Source organism: Anopheles merus, chromosome 3L, assembly GCF_017562075.2.
Source record: "Anopheles merus strain MAF chromosome 3L, AmerM5.1, whole genome shotgun sequence".
Taxonomy (NCBI): Eukaryota; Metazoa; Arthropoda; class Insecta; order Diptera; family Culicidae; genus Anopheles; species Anopheles merus.
Window position 1 is genome coordinate 29,717,319 of NC_054085.1, and position 16,672 is coordinate 29,733,990.

At 48.9% G+C, this 16,672-nt stretch overlaps 6 protein-coding genes and 1 pseudogene across 10 annotated transcripts in view; 5 read left to right on the forward strand and 2 right to left on the reverse strand.

Annotated features, from left to right (window-relative positions):
• Positions 1 to 1,502, reverse strand: LOC121598326 (phospholipase A1 VesT1.02-like). Its single transcript, XM_041924992.1, has one exon. It carries the CDS (start codon positions 1,022 to 1,024, stop codon positions 2 to 4), a length of 1,023 nt encoding a protein of 340 aa, XP_041780926.1. The 5' UTR covers positions 1,025 to 1,502; the 3' UTR covers position 1.
• Positions 1,503 to 3,650: 2,148 nt separating this feature from the next.
• LOC121598322 (pancreatic lipase-related protein 2-like) lies at positions 3,651 to 5,276 on the forward strand. The gene is made up of 2 exons (XM_041924987.1): positions 3,651 to 3,762; positions 3,824 to 5,276. The coding sequence occupies exons 1-2, from the start codon at positions 3,723 to 3,725 to the stop codon at positions 5,224 to 5,226; spliced, it is 1,443 nt and encodes a 480-aa protein (XP_041780921.1). The 5' UTR covers positions 3,651 to 3,722; the 3' UTR covers positions 5,227 to 5,276.
• Positions 5,277 to 5,647: 371 nt separating this feature from the next.
• On the forward strand, positions 5,648 to 7,011 carry LOC121598323 (phospholipase A1 VesT1.02-like). The gene is made up of 2 exons (XM_041924988.1): positions 5,648 to 5,759; positions 5,824 to 7,011. The coding sequence occupies exons 1-2, from the start codon at positions 5,705 to 5,707 to the stop codon at positions 6,951 to 6,953; spliced, it is 1,185 nt and encodes a 394-aa protein (XP_041780922.1). The 5' UTR covers positions 5,648 to 5,704; the 3' UTR covers positions 6,954 to 7,011.
• Positions 7,012 to 7,421: 410 nt separating this feature from the next.
• Positions 7,422 to 10,939, reverse strand: LOC121598327 (annotated as a pseudogene).
• Positions 10,940 to 11,867: 928 nt separating this feature from the next.
• On the forward strand, positions 11,868 to 13,364 carry LOC121598325 (pancreatic triacylglycerol lipase-like). The gene is made up of 2 exons (XM_041924991.1): positions 11,868 to 12,249; positions 12,308 to 13,364. The coding sequence occupies exons 1-2, from the start codon at positions 12,201 to 12,203 to the stop codon at positions 13,279 to 13,281; spliced, it is 1,023 nt and encodes a 340-aa protein (XP_041780925.1). The 5' UTR covers positions 11,868 to 12,200; the 3' UTR covers positions 13,282 to 13,364.
• Positions 13,365 to 13,641: 277 nt separating this feature from the next.
• LOC121598324 (pancreatic triacylglycerol lipase-like) lies at positions 13,642 to 14,773 on the forward strand. The gene has a single exon (XM_041924990.1). It carries the CDS (start codon positions 13,678 to 13,680, stop codon positions 14,701 to 14,703), a length of 1,026 nt encoding a protein of 341 aa, XP_041780924.1. The 5' UTR covers positions 13,642 to 13,677; the 3' UTR covers positions 14,704 to 14,773.
• An 819-nt stretch (positions 14,774 to 15,592) lies between these two features.
• The window catches only part of LOC121600391 (AH receptor-interacting protein-like), a 61,813-nt gene continuing 60,733 nt past the window's right edge, over positions 15,593 to 16,672 (forward strand). For 4 of the 5 annotated variants that reach the window (XM_041928933.1, XM_041928938.1, XM_041928934.1 and 1 more), the window contains exon 1: positions 15,593 to 15,834. The gene's annotated coding sequence lies outside the window, so the exon portion shown is untranslated. The remainder of the gene's footprint in view (positions 15,835 to 16,672) is intronic. The other variant, XM_041928935.1, reaches the window with a different exon arrangement.

Below are 16,672 nucleotides of genomic sequence, written 5' to 3' on the forward strand. Positions count from 1 at the left end.
TTTATTTACCGATCGCGAGATAAAACAACCCGCTCATCTTCGCTTTGTAGATATCGTTCAGATCACCGCCCATGACCGCCCGCACACCGTCACAGCCGTCATTAACGCTACCCGTCTCGCAGCGGTGCCCCACGTACAGCGGCACCCTACTCACGGTGAGCGTTCGCCGGAAGTACTCGACCGCTCGATTGTGGCTGCAGGTGTTGGTCAGGCAGCCGGGCTGCGATTGGCCACCGTTGGGATAGAAATCGGCCTGCCCGAGTGCATCCCGATGGCCGAGCAGCCCCTTGTTGGTGTGTATTACCTCCACGTACTCGGCGTCCAGCGCATCCACACGTTCGGAGGGCTGATCGCCCGCAAACAGTGGTCCCGCTGGGTCGAGCGCTATGATGGCGGCCAGTTTCGGCACGGCTTGAAACTGTTTCCCCGTCAGACCGGCAATGTGCGCTCCCAGGCTGTGACCGACGAGCACAATCTGGGCCGGATGTTGACCGGCCTGAAGCAGTAGTGCTATCTGGGCCGCAATCACACCAGCAACCGCACCCACACGTAACCGCGCTGCAAGATACACTATCGTACCGGCACCAGCTGACCAGTCGATGCCGATAACATTGTGCGCACCTTTCGCCAGATACGCACCGGCAAGCCCACGGACCGCGTCCGACGTCCAGTCGTTGAGCCAACCGTGGATGAGAATGCGCGTTGGATTGCGAGGATTAAAGCTGGAGTTCCGCAACGCGGCCAGATCGTTAAACTTTAGCTCTTCGCGATGCGTGGTTCCGTTGCCGGACGCCGACACCGTCCAGAGAAAGAAACGCGTGCCAGACTTTGCGTCAAACCGTAGCGAACTGGCGAGTAGCCTTTGGTGTTGCAGTTCCGTCTGGTTTAAGCACTCGAACGTTTCGATGTTCTTCGGAACGGCAGTTCTATCGGTACCACACGGAGGGACATCACACAGAACCGTACTGGTTAGTAGTAGTAGCAGCAGCAGCAGTAGTGATAGTTGAACGGTGCACGGCTTCATGATCGATCGGTCGTTGCAGTCTGAGTGCGCTCACCGTGCTGGATGTAGCGCAGTGCCGGGAGCTTGTTTTTAAGCCTCATCAACTCTTCTCACACTCTCTCGTGCGTTGATTGAGCAGTGATTCAATAAAAAGCGCCTCGCGCTTATTGCTATAGTTGTCACAAGCAATTATCTCAAGTGCCGATGGTATTACATTTCCGTGTTTTCCTAAATCCCACCCAGCTGGAGTGGGTTCCATTAATATATTTGCTACACGTTTCCGTTTGTCCGTACGCGTACGGTACCGGCAGGGAGGTAAGATAAGCGAAAGTTTTGTAAGGCACATTGCATACTGCCGCCGTGTCACAATGCAGATTGTAAGACGGTGGTAAGACTATTTAACGTTCGCGCACGTGTAACTCACGGCACTCATATGAGCCGAAGCTGGATTAATCGTAACCTTCGTGGGACTAGGGGGACTTTTGCGCTTACCACTGTTGATAGTGTGTATGTACATAAACATTAACAATTGTTTACGTTGCATTAGTAAGGGATTCTGGTATTGGCTATGTAATCTTCGCTAGTTTATAGTTTATCGACCTAAGTCTGTCAGTCGGTCAAATGTGGTACTTCAGTTTGCTGGATTTTCGAAGGAAACGTGCAGCTCAAATAACTTGCAGTACATGTTACAGGATTTTCAGAGGTTCTCAAAGTTGTGGGACACTTTGTTGACTCTTGCTTGTTGGAAATGAACTTTATGTGATGGGAATTTGACTCTATTGCACCATTTTTGGGCAATGTTCACTAGGAATTTACATTGGGCCTGTCCAAAAAGAGTGCTGTAGAGTCCAGTTCACTTGCTATAAGAAAGAGTCAAGGAAGTGTCCCACAACTATGAGAACCAATGAAAACTCTTTGAGGAAATGGGCAAGACTTCATAGCATTCGATTTAGCGAAGGTAACAGGATTTTGAAGATATCTTGACAAGGCTTGAATGGTCTAGGAAGATAATTCTTCAAGATGCTCGATCTTTCGGTGAAGGTTTGTGCACCCGGCCTTCAACATGTCCTGCTTCACCCGATCCATCCAAAGAATTCGCTGTGCTTCCCAGTACTTCGTGCCAAACTGTTAGGGTCGTTGTGGTACATCCTCTAGGTGGAGCATAGGTCGACATCCTCAAGTTCGTGGAGTTGTAACATCCTCAAGGCCGTATCTGACATCCTTAAGGTCGTGGTGTGTTAATACACATTTATTAACAAAAAAAGAAAATTGGGTGTATTTCTTATAGGAAAACATATTCAAACGAAGGCATACATCCTACCGGGTCAATCGCCTGTAAGTGAGTGCCTGTGACGTTGATCTCGCCGTTCGCTCGCTTTCCACTCGCGCTCTCACAGCAGGGGTGAGAAGCGCATGAAAGCCTGAAAGAGAGGTTGGTTCGCCGCATTACGATCTCCATAACCTTCACCAGTCGACAAAACACTGAAATGTTTGTGATTTTTTCGTTTTCTCCAAACATCATACTAGATCATACCGCCAGGCATTGTCCAGAGAATGTGTCGATCATGAGTATTTGTTCAAGAAGAAACATCCAGCGTATTTGCATCAAATTTCTTAATGATAATTTTGAGACATCGAGGGTTACAACCTCGTTCGTCTATTTAATTCTAAATCTTGTTTTTAAATCTGTGATTACTCTTTTAAAAACATTTTCTTCTTGCTTGTACCGCATCTTTTTTTACACTCGATTACTAAACTTGGGTTTATTTAGGACTCATTTTTGTAGAGGTACACAGTGCTTATCGTACTCCGATGTATATCACATATCACATATATATCACATGTCACAGTGTGTTGTTGAAGTCTCTTAGGCTTGAAGTCATTGAAGGATTTTTTGAGATGTTGTTGCCCATAACTACAACCGACTCAATATGGCAGAACTACTCTAGTATCTCAAGAGTGTTATCGGGAGCTAAAAACATTAGTTTTGGATAAATCCTCTAGTAAAAATTTGATCTTCGTCGGATTTTAGCAAACAATACTTAATAAGTTTCCCAATAATTTTTGTTTTGCAATTCATGACGTCTTGTTTCATAAGCCGTATATAGCATAGACGAATTTTCATCATATGCAACGAGGTAGACTAAAAAAACGTGGTATACTAAATTACTCCCCGTCTCTCAAAAAGATCTTCAAACTTTGCAGACTTTATGCCCCGACGACTACCTACAGAAATACAGAGTTGTTCTGTGCAACCTCCCAATGGAACACGATCCGTATCGTGTTCTGCACAATTAGCTAATGACGCAAAAGGTCTATCACGGTGTTAAATCTCGTCGAAATAATGGAGCTGTAGCAGTAACTGATAAGAATGCACGCATGAGCTTAAAGTGAATGGCGCATGGGCTAACTAATTCGTATTGGGAAAATCATACGATTAGCGATATACCACTTAAGCGATAAAAAAACGAATATCTTATCAAAACCCTCCCCTGCGAGTTTTGCTTTGGGAATACTGTACTACAGAAGCATAAAGGCTTTCTGGCGCGATAAGATTAACACCATGTATGCACATTACTTTCCTTCTAGATCATTTCTCACGGTTTGATTAACGGACAGTGTGAGAGCTCGTGGGAAAATCATCACTTTCTGTGCGCTACGCATATAAAAATGAGCGACCATTTTGGGGAGCCTCTCAGTAGCTGGGAATTCGCCCAAAATGAAGGTATTCGCGATATTCAGCATTTGCTTGGCAATCGGTAGGTAATTCCCAAAGGATTCCCTTTGCTTATACTAATGTCGAGTACTTATCTGCTTTAGCCGCTGCCCTGCCTCTCAATGAAGAGATTGGTCCGGAGCATATTCCTGAGCCTTACGGTGAGGATGGCTCGGAACTAATTCCGGAGCCCTACGGAGAGGATGGTTCGGAGCTTATCCCAGAGCCCTACGGCGAAGATGGCCCCGAGCATATTCCTGAACCCTACGGAGAGGATGGTTCTGAGCTTATCCCAGAGCCCTACGGCGAAGATGACCCAGAGCATATTCCGGAGCCCTATGGAGAGGATGGTTCTGAGCTTATCCCAGAGCCCTACGGCGAAGATGGCCCAGAGCATATTCCGGAGCCCTACGGCGAAGATGGTTCTGAGCTCATCCCAGAACCCTACGGCGAAGATGGTTCCGAGCTTATTCCTGAGCCCTATGGCGAAGATGGATCCGAGCTTATTCCTGAGCCATACAAGAAGGCTGCCCTTGAGGAGCAGGGTTACGAGTCAAACTGGCAGCTTGTCCCCGACGGTAACGGACGTCTTCATCTGGTGAACACCGATCCCTTCAACCTGGGCAGCCAGGATGAGCCGGCTCCGCTGTTCAACGCTGATACCGATGTTATCTTCACGCTTTTCACGCGTAACAACCGCAACAGTGGACATCGCATCACGCCCGGAAATGCTGGCACCCTTGGACCGCACTGGAACGGTGGTCGTCAGACGCGCTTTGTCATCCACGGCTGGAACAACAACGGAGGATCGGAAGTGAACGTTCTCATTCGCAACGCCTACCTGGATCGTGCCGACATCAACGTGATCATCGTTGACTGGGGTGTGGGTGCTCAGAACCCGAATTACGTCACGTCCCGCAATCACATCAACGCAGTCGGTCTTACCGTGGCTCGTTTCATCGATTTCTTGAACCAGAGCGGAGGTATGTCGTTCAACAACGTGTACGTCACTGGACATAGCTTGGGAGGACACACGGCCGGTATTGTTGGTAAGCGTGTGACCCGCGGCCGTCTGAACACGGTTGTTGCTTTGGATCCTGCCCTGCCGCTGTTCTCCATCAACGACCCTGCTAACCGTGTGGCGCCGGGAGATGCCAACTACGTCGAGGTCATCCACACGAACGGAGGACTGCTGGGTTTCGATCTGCCGATTGGTCAGGCTGATTTCTACCCGAACGGAGGCCGTAGCCAGCCGGGTTGCGGTGTGGATTTGGCGGGTACCTGTGCTCACGGACGTGCCTTCCAGTTCTTCGCTGAGTCGGTCCGTACGGCTCAGAGCGGATTTAACTCCATCCGTTGCGGTAACTACGACCAGATCTTGAACAACAACTGCGTGTCGTCGGGCGCTAACGCTCGCATGGGTGGTGAACCGTCCAACATTGGCCGTGGTGTGAATGGTGTGTTCTTCCTCACCACCAATGCCAACAGCCCGTTCGCACGAGGTTAACCAGTGATATTCTGAAAATAAAGACTATTGGTAGTATTTAAGCTGAATAATTATCAGTTGCGTTACGTTATATGTCTCTTTAAGTTTAAATTGGCTAGAAATAGATTGCATATACAATTTTTGACAGCAACCTGATTAATTAAGAAAAAAAAAATAATGTGCCCAATACGTCGTCATAATTATGATTTATCAAATCACAAGTAAAACGATATCCGTAAACAGGGGGTTTCATTTTATTTCTGCACAATAATCGTAATTCTTATCGGATCTTCGGACGGCCTATCGGACCACACTGCCAGCTCTATTGCGGTTTATGGTCCTCCAAAAATAATTTCATCGATGCGATTAGATTAGTACACTATAGAGGGAGGTTTAGAGCTTTTGTTCGAAAAATCTATCGCGCGTCACTGGCATTCCGAATCCTTTCGACTTCATATAAAAAACGAACCTGAAGGCCATTTTTCTTTAGTCAGCGGGGATGTACCGACCCATGATGAAGCTTTTCGCATTGCTGATCTTGTGCGTAGCGGCAGGTAAGTGTAGATCATACTGTAGTAGACAAACGTTATTTTATTGTTTTTTGTACTTCCACAACAGCTACTGCCCTTCCTCTTAATGAGGAGGTAGGCCCGGAGCATATTCCTGAGCCGTACGGTGAGGATGGCCCGGAGCATATTCCTGAGCCTTACGGAGAGGATGGTCCTGAACATATTCCTGAGCCCTACGAAGAGGTTGGCCAAGAGCACATTCCCAGCGAAGAACAGGGTTACGAGTCGAACTGGCAGCTTGTCCCCGATGGTGATGGTCGTCTGCATCTGGTGAACACCGATCCCTTCAACCTGGGCAGCCAGGATGAGCCGGCTCCGCTGTTCAACGCTGATACCGATACCATTTTCCTGCTGTTCACGCGTAACAACCGTAACAGTGGACATCGCATCACGCCTGGAAATGCTGGCACGCTTGGACCGCACTGGAACGGTGGTCGTCAGACGCGTTTCATTATCCACGGCTGGAACAACAACGGAGGATCGGAAGTGAACGTGGCTATCCGCAACGCTTACCTGGATCGTGCCGACATCAACGTGATCGTCGTTGACTGGGGTGGCGGTGCGCAGAACCCGAACTACGTCACGTCCCGCAATCACATCAATGCTGTGGGAGCTGCTGTCGCCCGTTTCATCGATTTCTTGAACCAGAGCGGAGGTATGTCGTTCAACAACGTGTACGTCACTGGACACAGCTTGGGAGGACACACGGCCGGTATTGTTGGCAAGCGTGTGTCGCGTGGACGTCTGAACACGGTTGTCGCTTTGGATCCTGCCCTGCCGCTGTTCTCCATCAACGACCCTGCTAACCGTGTTGCTTCGGGAGACGCTAACTACGTCGAGGTTATCCACACGAACGGTGGACTGCTGGGTTTCGATCTGCCGCTAGGTCAGGCTGATTTCTACCCGAACGGAGGTCGCAGCCAGCCGGGTTGCGGTGTGGATTTGGCGGGTACCTGTGCCCATAGCCGTGCTCATCAGTTCTTCGCCGAGTCGGTCCGTCCGGCTCAGAGCGGATTTAACTCCATCCGTTGCGGTAACTACGATCAGATCTTGAACAACAACTGCGTGTCGTCGGGCGCTAACGCTCGCATGGGTGGTGAGCCGTCGAACATTGGCCGTGGTGTGAATGGTGTGTACTTCCTCACCACCAATGCCAACAGTCCGTTTGCACGGGGTTAAACAGTGATATTGCAATTCAATAAAGTCAAACATTTTTGAGTAATTTTTTACCTTTAAATTTTACATTTTAATTTATTTACTACTAGAACAGTTACAGTAGATATATTTTCCGAAAAAATTTGAGATACATCGATCGATCCAGGATAGCTATCGATCATCTATCAATTTTTTCCCCTTGATCGTTAAGGCAACAATCTAAGTGGTCCAGATGACCTTATTCAACACGCTGAATAGGTTTAGTACATAACCAGATAGAACAGTTAGTCTTGTTTATGATAGATCACGATCCCAATGAACATGAGAACCCATTTCAGGTGCAGACATGTCAATGCATAAGAAGAATATCTCAATGCTTAACACATAAAAGAACAAGTTCACAAAAGAACGAATGATTTTGTACATTTTTTATTTAATAAATAATATTAAAGTCTAATGTTACGACGGTTGAAATTAATAAAGACAAAAAACTACATTTAGAAAATATCCTACAGTTTGTATTCAAATGTCATTCTCTATCTATCCTCTTGCAAACGGCGCTCCATCATTAGTGGTAAGGAAGTACACACCGCTAACACCGCGTCCATAGTTCGAAGGCTCACCACCCATGTTCGCGTCCGGTCCACTTGGCGTACAGTTGCCCTCGACAACCTCCTGCATACTGGCGCATCTCGTAGCCCGGAACGGCACCGAGCTAGTGATGGACTCTGCATAGTAAGCGGGCGCACGTCCATGAGCACAACCACCGGCAATGTCCGTTCCACAACCAGGTTGCGTACGTCCACCGTTCGGTGTGAACGTAGCCTGTCCCATCGGCGTACTGCTACCCAGCAAACCACCGTTGGTCATGATCATCTCCACATACCGACCATCGGCCGGAGAAACGGCATCCGGCTGTCCAAGAGAAAACAGTGGCCCAGCCGGATCGAGGGCAATAATCGTGTTCACGCGCCCATTCTGACCCTTCCCGGCATTGCCGGCAACGTGCGCACCCAGACTGAACCCAATCACGTACATATTGTCCGTGGAAGCACCGGCAGCAACCAGCTGATCGATAAACGAAGCTACCGCCGCACCTGCCGGCCCGACAGCATTGCGGGCCGCAATGTAGTTCGGGTTCACAGCACCAGCACTCCAGTCGACGCTGATCATGTTGTAGTCACCGATGCTGAGGTACCGATCGCGGATGTTCGTGTTCATGCCATCATTTCCGTTGCTGTTCCAGCCGTGAATGGTGAAGCGGGTCGGATGGGCCGGGTTAAAGTTGGACGCCGCAATAGAGCCGGCATTGCCAAACGCCAGCACCTGCGGTGTGGTTGGGTTCGAGCGGGTAAACAGCCGGAAGATCAGGTCCTGCTCTGGGACAAAGTTTGGAACGAACGAATCGTCGGGCAGAGCGTACGGGTTGGTATTGACGAGATGCAGCCTGCCATCGCTGTCCGGTACGAGATGCCAGTTGGAGTTATCCACCGGGAGGGACGCAACGAGAAGCAGCTGCGTAGCAAGCAGCACAAATGCTGCCCGAACCATGGTTGTTGTCCAAACAAAGTCAATGGTTAAACACGGTGAAAACAACTGTTTAAGTGGATGAAATGGGTCAACTCATTTTATAACCTAACCCATGGTGGGAGAGGTCAAGATATCACCAATATCATGGGAGATAGTGTTAATGCTGAAAGCGATAAAGCCTAGGGGGTCCAGTCCAATGTTTTGCTCCTGATTTAGGTGGGAATTTCCAGCCCTCTTACTGACGTCATGATGATAGTTCAAATATGCTGAGGGCTTTCGAGTAGAGTGGGACAACTTCTTCTTCTTCTTTGACACGATGAGACATCATGGTTGATCTAGCCTAATCTAACCATAATCAGGTTAGAAAACAATCTGGTAATTATTATTCGGTTTGCAAGATAATCAGTTATTCGTATGGGAGACGTGATCGGGGATCTAAATCGATCGACGTCTATTACTGTGACTACTGCGTCGCTAGATTAATTAGGAAATAATTAATTTCTTTAGTCAAAATATTGTACGGGGTAACGCGAATTATTTGGGATTGATTCGTACCAAGTAGCGGAACTATGAACTGAATCGAAGCAGGTACAGTGTCAATAATTGCATTTGGACAGGTTTGCGATTTATTCCTTAAACAATCCAGGTACAGTTCTTGAATTAGAGTACGTTGAGTAGCAGTTCTTATACCTTACGTCAGTGGCAGTTCCTGGAACGGTTGGTGATCAGTTTTAGGATCAGTAAGGATTTTGAGTTGCAGGTCCAATTTCGTTTCAAGATAAGACGGATATGGCTTAGATATCAGTTCCAAGACCAAAGCAAGTTCACAGACTGGTATGGGATCTGTAAAAGTTCTAGTCGACAACGGTTTGAGATTAGTTCCAGGAACAATATAGGCTCTGAAGTAGTTTTCTTAGATGTGTTCCTTGGGTTTAAGAAGTACGTGATAATTGCGTTGTCTTTCAAAAAATAATGTGCGCATCCTTAATCATATATATCACACCCTTTATTGCATACACACGAAGTTAAATTGCGTAGCCCTGTTATCATGCCAGAAGAACTGATATGTACTAAAAATAACGAAGAGAACAGTTTTCTTTCTGGCATTACGTCCTACGTGATCATCCCGGCCTAAACAGGCTTTCGAGACTTAAATCGATACGTCTTTTTGTAATTGACATCTTTATTTTAGAAAGTTTTATGACTTTAAGGGGACAAGCTGTACAACATATCTTACACAGTTCGGCTCAGGCCCACCCAAATCATACGATGAGCCTTCAAGAGAGGCAATAATGACTGCATTTTGTTTATTGAAAAGGATTCTATTTACACACAGATTCGAAAACTATCTAACCCTGGGCAAACGGAGAGTTACCGTTGGTGGAGACGATGAACATGCCATTTACACCACGGCCCTGGTTCGACGGTTCACCACCCATGTTAGCATTGCCCGTTGGCGTACACTGTCCCGCCACAATCTCGCCATGGCTAGCGCAACGTGTCGCACGGAAACCAACAGTTGTCGAAACCGATTCCGCGTACAGTTCGTGAGCGCGCGAGTGGGCACAGTTACCGGACACATCGATACCACAGCCTGGCTGCGAGCGACCACCGTTCGGGTAGAAGTTAGCATCCGACAGCGGCAGATCGAAACCCAGCAGACCGGCATTGGTGAAGACGGCTTCCGTGTACTGAGCGTCGCGCGGTGCCATAATATCCGCATCCGAAAGCGAAAACAGCGGTCCCGCCGGATCCAGACCGACGATCGTGTTCAGCTGCCCGTTCTGCATCTTGCCCGCATTGCCAGCCGCATGCGCACCCAAGCTATGTCCGATCAGGTAAATATTGTTGCGCGACGTTCCCGTGGCCGACACGAGAGTGTTAACCATGCGCGAGATAATGTCACCCACGGAAGCGACACGATTGCGGGCCGCAATGTAGTTGGCCGTCTGCGCTCCTGCACCCCAGTCCACGGCGATCACGTTGTAGTCTCCTACGCTGAGATAGTTCTGGCGGATGTTTGCATGCAGCCCGGACGTTTCGCCACCGTTCCAGCCGTGGATGGTGAAGCGCGTCGGGTGCGACGCGACAAAGTTGGAGTTCTGCACCGAGGCCGGATTGTTCCACTGCAGCACTTGGCCGTGGGCCGGATTGCGGCGCGTAAACAGACGGAAAATCACATCGGTCTCCGGGGTGAACAGGGGCTCGATTTCACTTTCGCCCTCCGGGATATCGTACGGATTGGTGTTGATCAAACGCAATCGGCCGGACTCGTCAGGAACCAGCTTCCAGCTGTCGGCAGCGTACGCTAAAAGCAGGCGAAGATATTAGTACAAACCGGTAAGAAATTGACCACCATTTAAGTCTATTACCTCCAAACAGCTGTACTGCGAGCAAAGCGCAAATAACAATCGCTGCCCTTGCCATGGTCGTTACCGTTGACCGTCACAGAGATCAAACTACATCAGCTAATCGATCGAAGCTTTTATACCGGTTCCGAATTTACTTATCACCACCGGGTAACTGCCACTAGCGCATTATTAATCGGTTATCGTACCACACGTCACGTATGATATGAATTTGTGTTAATCTAGACGTCAGGCGATTGGAATTGGTTTCGGTTTTAACATTGAACTGACCGCCAATCATACGTAGAAGGATTCCATGCCTTATCGTGAAATACCTACCACACGACTGCATGTACGATTATCACGTGTCTCGTGGGTTTGCAGCTCGAGGAATATGCATAAAGTACTAAGACCGACTAGTAGATAAGCTGGCTGTACTAAAATTAAATCTTACCTTTCCAAGAGACATTTGTTCTAAATTTGTACTTAAAAACTGCTCAATTGGTATTCGGAATGCCTTCAACTTCATGCTACATTCATATTACTTTAGTGTTTGACGAAGGAAGAAGGCAAATGGGGCCATTATTTTGTGAAAATTTGGTGTTTAGTTGTGAAAAGTCAGTATTAAAGGGATTGTTCTAGTGAAGTCCTTCAAGATATGGTTGAGGCTCCAAATTTAAAGAAAATTAGCTCCAAAGCTCCATGCCAATGCTCGCAAATGTCATTTGGGCTGGCTATGCAGCTTGACGCAAATGCATAAAGTACTAAGACCGATTAGTAGATAAGCAGTTTGTGCTAAAAACGCCTATCCTACGCAATGAGCTACCACACCCTCTCCGTTTTTTTTTCTCAAAAGCATAGCTCAGAAATCCAAAACAAGTTTATGACCTTCCTCCTCCTCACATTTGTTTTGCACACACATGACATTGTTGTTAGGTGCGAAATACGCACCAAAATTCCCTATCAATAAAACAATAAAAACACCTGCCCCCCAACAGAAGCTTATCACACATCCGTGCGACTGTCGCACGAGCGTATGTGCGCGAACCAATCGAAGCAGGCTGCAATTTTCATCAGCCGACAACAACACAGTAGCACAGGACACCAATTGTCCAATTCGAACAGCTCCCACACCGCTTCCAAATTCCCAGTTTAATGTGCTGTGCGTTTCGACTCTCTCGAATCTACTACTAATCGGTGCAGGTGGTGATAAGGGGGCTCGTTCGTTGCCTTTTTTTGTGTATTGCTTGCTTTCGTCTCCAATAGGACCTTGAGACGGGGAGGTGCGAACGCCAGCACTGGCGTGTTTTGTGGGTGCTATAAAACCGCCTTCCTAAACTACGGATTGCTGTCAGTCAGATTAAACCAGTCGACATCTGCTACCTGCTTCGAGATGTACAAGTACAGTGCCGTTCTGCTGCTGCTTGGACTAGTGGCCGCTGGTAAGACGTTTAGGCTTGTCGGGAAACATTACGTTACTCATATCAGTTTCTTCCACAGCTAGTGCCGCTTCCCTGTCCGCACCTGCCCCGGATAGCTGGATGCTAATCCCGGACGGCAATGGACGGTTACATCTGGCCAACCTGAACCCGTACAACATGGACGAAACCGTGCCGGAGCCTCACTTTACTGCCGCCACCGATACGATCTTCCGGCTCTACACCCGCAGCAACCGCGACACGCCACAGGTTGTGGCGCTGAACGATGCCGGTTCGCTGTCCGGCTCGAACTTCAATGCGGCCCATCCGACCCGCTTCATCATTCACGGCTGGAACAACGACGGCTTCTCGGAGGTGAACATGATCCTGAAGGATGCGTGGCTGGACCGGGGCGACTTTAACGTGTTCACCGTCGATTGGGGTGTCGGTGCGCAGACGATCAACTATCCGTTCGCTCGCGCACGTGTCGGTGCGGTCGGTAACGTGGTGTCGACGTTCATCAACTTCCTGCAGGCGAACACGGGTATCACGTTCGCCAGTGTCAGCATTGCGGGCCACAGTCTCGGGGCGCATGCGGCCGGCAATGCCGGTTTCTTCCAGTTCGGCCGTCTGAACACGATCTTCGGAATGGACCCCGCGCTGCCACTGTTTTCGCTGGACAGCAACGATCGCCTGACGCTGAACGATGCACAGTACGTGGAATCGATCCACACCAATGCGGGACTGCTTGGGTTCGATCTGCCGCTGGGACAGGCGTCGTTCTACCCGAACGGTGGCCGTACCCAGCCGGGCTGTGGCGTTGACATTACTGGCGCCTGTGCGCACGGTCGAGCGTACGAGTTTTTGGCTGAGTCGATCGTGTCCGGTGGCTTCACGTCGGTTCGGTGCGGCTCGTACGATGAGATCCTTACCGGTAACTGCTCCGTGCAAGGTGCCAGCCGTCCGATGGGCGGCGAACCGTCCAACTTCGGCACCGGCACCGAGGGTGTGTTCACGCTCTCGACCCGTGCGGCGGCTCCATTCTCGCTGGGATAAACGAAAAGCAGGATTCACGGCCCACGCACGGCTTTTGTTTGTAATTGTAGAAATAAATAAGGCTTATATGTAAGCACGATTAATTATCAACGTTTGACGTCAGTGCCTGTTTTTGGTGTGCGTGTGTATGCCCGGTAGCTGCTTTGTCATACGCCTCCCTCGAAGGCGTATTTTATTGCTTGATCCCTACGCAGCAGTAGCGCGGTGTACAACTTTCTGGAAGGCAACGCCAGCAAAGGATTAGATAGCGAGCGATATCTACTTTGCAGCGTCGAATAATCCCCCCTACCGAACGGTCGATAAGCTGCGCCCCACGCCGAGCGGAACGGAACGTGTTCTTTCTCTGTCCTTTAAAAGCGTCCCCCGGGGGTCCGCACTGGTTTAGTCGTCGCAAACATGAAAGCAGCTACGGTGATACTAAGCGTTCTTGGGCTCGTCGCGCTGGGCAGTGCTGCCCCGGTCGAGAGCAACCACCCGTGGGCCCTGATTCCCGACGGTAACGGTAGGCTGCGTCTGATCAACGTTAACCCCTACGATGTGCCGAAGGGTGACAATGAGGTTGAGCCGCTGTTCGATCCGCTGACGGACGTTGTGTTCCGTCTGTATACCCGTCGCAATCCGGTCCATCCGCAAGTGATCCGCTGGAACGATGCGGGTTCCGTTTCCGGCAGCAACTTCAATCCGGCCCATCCTACGCGCTTCCTAATCCACGGCTTCCTGGAGGGCGAGGATGCCAGCCTGCACTGGGCCATCAAGGATCACTTCATCCGCGTCGGTGAGTTCAACATCGTGAACGTGGACTGGGGCGCGGGTTCGCAGACGATCAACTACATTGCCGCCCGCAACCGGGTGGGCGCTGTCGGGGAGGTGATTTCGCGCATGATCAACACCATCGTGTCCGCTACCGGTGCGTCCCGCAACAACATCAACCTGATCGGCCACAGCTTGGGCGCGCACGTGGCGGCCAACGCCGGTAAGCACCAGAACGGGCAGCTGAACACCATCATCGGTTTGGACCCGGCCGGTCCGCTGTTCTCGAACGGGCAGGCCGATCTGTTCGGCGCCGACGATGCGCAGTACACGGAAGCCATCTTCACCAATGCCGGTCTGCTTGGGTTTGATCAGCCGCTGGCGCACGCCAACTTCTACCCGAACGGCGGTCGCTCGCAGCCGGGATGCATCCTGGATGTGGCCGGCATCTGTGCGCACAACCGGGTGAACAATTTCTACGCCGAGTCGGTTTCATCGTCGGTTGGGTTCCGCTCGACGCGCTGTGCCAACCATGCCGAGATTCTGCAGGGACGCTGTACCCCGAGCGGTGCGAACGCGAACATGGGCGGCGAGCCGTCGAACCGTGGACGTGGTGTGAATGGTGTGTACTTCCTCACCACCAACTCCAACTCGCCGTTCGCGCAGGGTTAGGGTTTTGCGCAAGCAAGGAGGTGGATTGATATTTTTCAATAAATATGTTAATGCATTTTGTAAATAGTAATTACGTTGAGTGTAAGTTTGGGAAAGAAAATTTAGAAATCATGAAGGAGCGAGTAGCGCACATCAACAAACCATTACAACAAATTTCATTTACAAAAACAAATCGTTACAAAAAATGTTGAACTGCTCACTTACTGCTTAAATTACAGCCGTGAGAGGTATTTTAAAAGCAATCGCCCACAATTAGCACTAAAAACGTAGGAAACTAACATCACCACCGGTACAAGTAAACAATAACAACTTCACACATTTGAAAGCAAACGACGAATGACGAAAGCAGCAGTTTCAATTGCATACATTTAGGCGCACTTGCAAGAAAACTCATATAAATGATTATTTTTTCAAGCAAACACATGGAGCAAATATGAAACAAATTCAAAAATCTAGTTCAATAAGTTCTAGTGTAAAAGTATTGAGTAAATTGAACAGGATTGATTTTGGAATTATAGAACGTACCCACATTTTTACTTACAGAAAATTGATTATTCTTTGAATCACGGTGAACAAAAACACTATCAGAGCGACTTTCGGCCTTGGAAAAATCAACTGATAAATTTAACGCTATTTCAAAAACATAATAATCAATTCAATCAGCTCCTTTTTGTAACTGTATCTAAAGCAAATGAAGTAAATTACATAAAACAATATTTTTTGTTTTTTTTTTTACGTCATTCATCAACCAAAACGGTTTCATATTTACACACCCTGCACACTGGGTCAACTGATGTTGCGTGATTTGCTCATTGTCCAACTTTGACAGCAGCGTGTTTGGAAGCTTCCGTTCATTCGAGCGATTCACTCGTGCTCCTTCATTGCAAAACATTCATTTCGAATCAGACCGCGAAGCCGAGTGGACGTACGTGCGTGTGCCTCGTGGAGTAAAGTTAACCGTAAACAGAGGAAAGCAACACGGTAGAGCTGAATAGAGAAGTGTTTAAATTCGTTAAAATCATATTGAGAAAACTGTCGTGCGTGCAAGTGGAGTGATTTGGCTCGTGCATTTGTTTTTCTTACGGAAAGAGCGCATATCCAGAGTTCAAACATTTAAAACGGAGGTGCATTGTAAGTGTCAATTGTATTAAATACTTAAGTTGATGAAGATTAAATGTTGTGCGTTTAGTGCTTTTAATCTGTTTGATAAAAACTACCTTCAAAATTGTTTGTGAGTTGTGCAGAAGATTCGATCCAATATGATGCAAAATAGACGCCGGCTCCACGTTCCAATCATTCGGCGTCGGTAGGATTCGTGACGGCGCCGGTCTCTAACCGCTTCGTGCCCTCCCTCTGTGTCCATGTGTGTGTGTATGTGTGTGTAGGTGTGTTTGCTTCCTTCCGGGTGTTGGCGCGCGCTCAGGACATTTAAAATCCAGCGAAAGGAAGGAAGGACGGAAGAAAACTGCTCCGTCACGCTCTCTGGCCCGAGGAGTACCCGACAGTCTCTCGCTTTCTCGCTCTTCGCACGCCTGCTTTGCCATTGGGGGGAGGGAGTGTTGGTGCATGTGTGCGTGTGCGCGGGAGAAAAGCAGGATCCCCCTTTTTCCCCGTATAACAGAAGAGGGTGTATTTGTGTGTGTGTGACTGGGGGTGGACTGCGGTGGATGGAAAGCAACCCCTAGCTTCCCCCCCCCCCACATACCCTTACCGTGCGTCGTAAAATAGCGCCCATGATAGAGGGAGGACCAACGTGCCAGTGGCGCAAAAAAAATCGATAGCAAGTTTGCAAAACTTTAGGACCGTTCGTTTTGGTTCCGCTGCTCCTTGTTGCTTTACCCGCGGGCAAACGGTGCTGGTCCTCATCCAGTTGGCGTGCGGTTTTTCACCATCAAAGAAGTCAACATTTCGATGCGATGTGTGTGTTGCAATCAAGGAGAAGAATGCGCTTTCCTATCTTTGCTGTTCG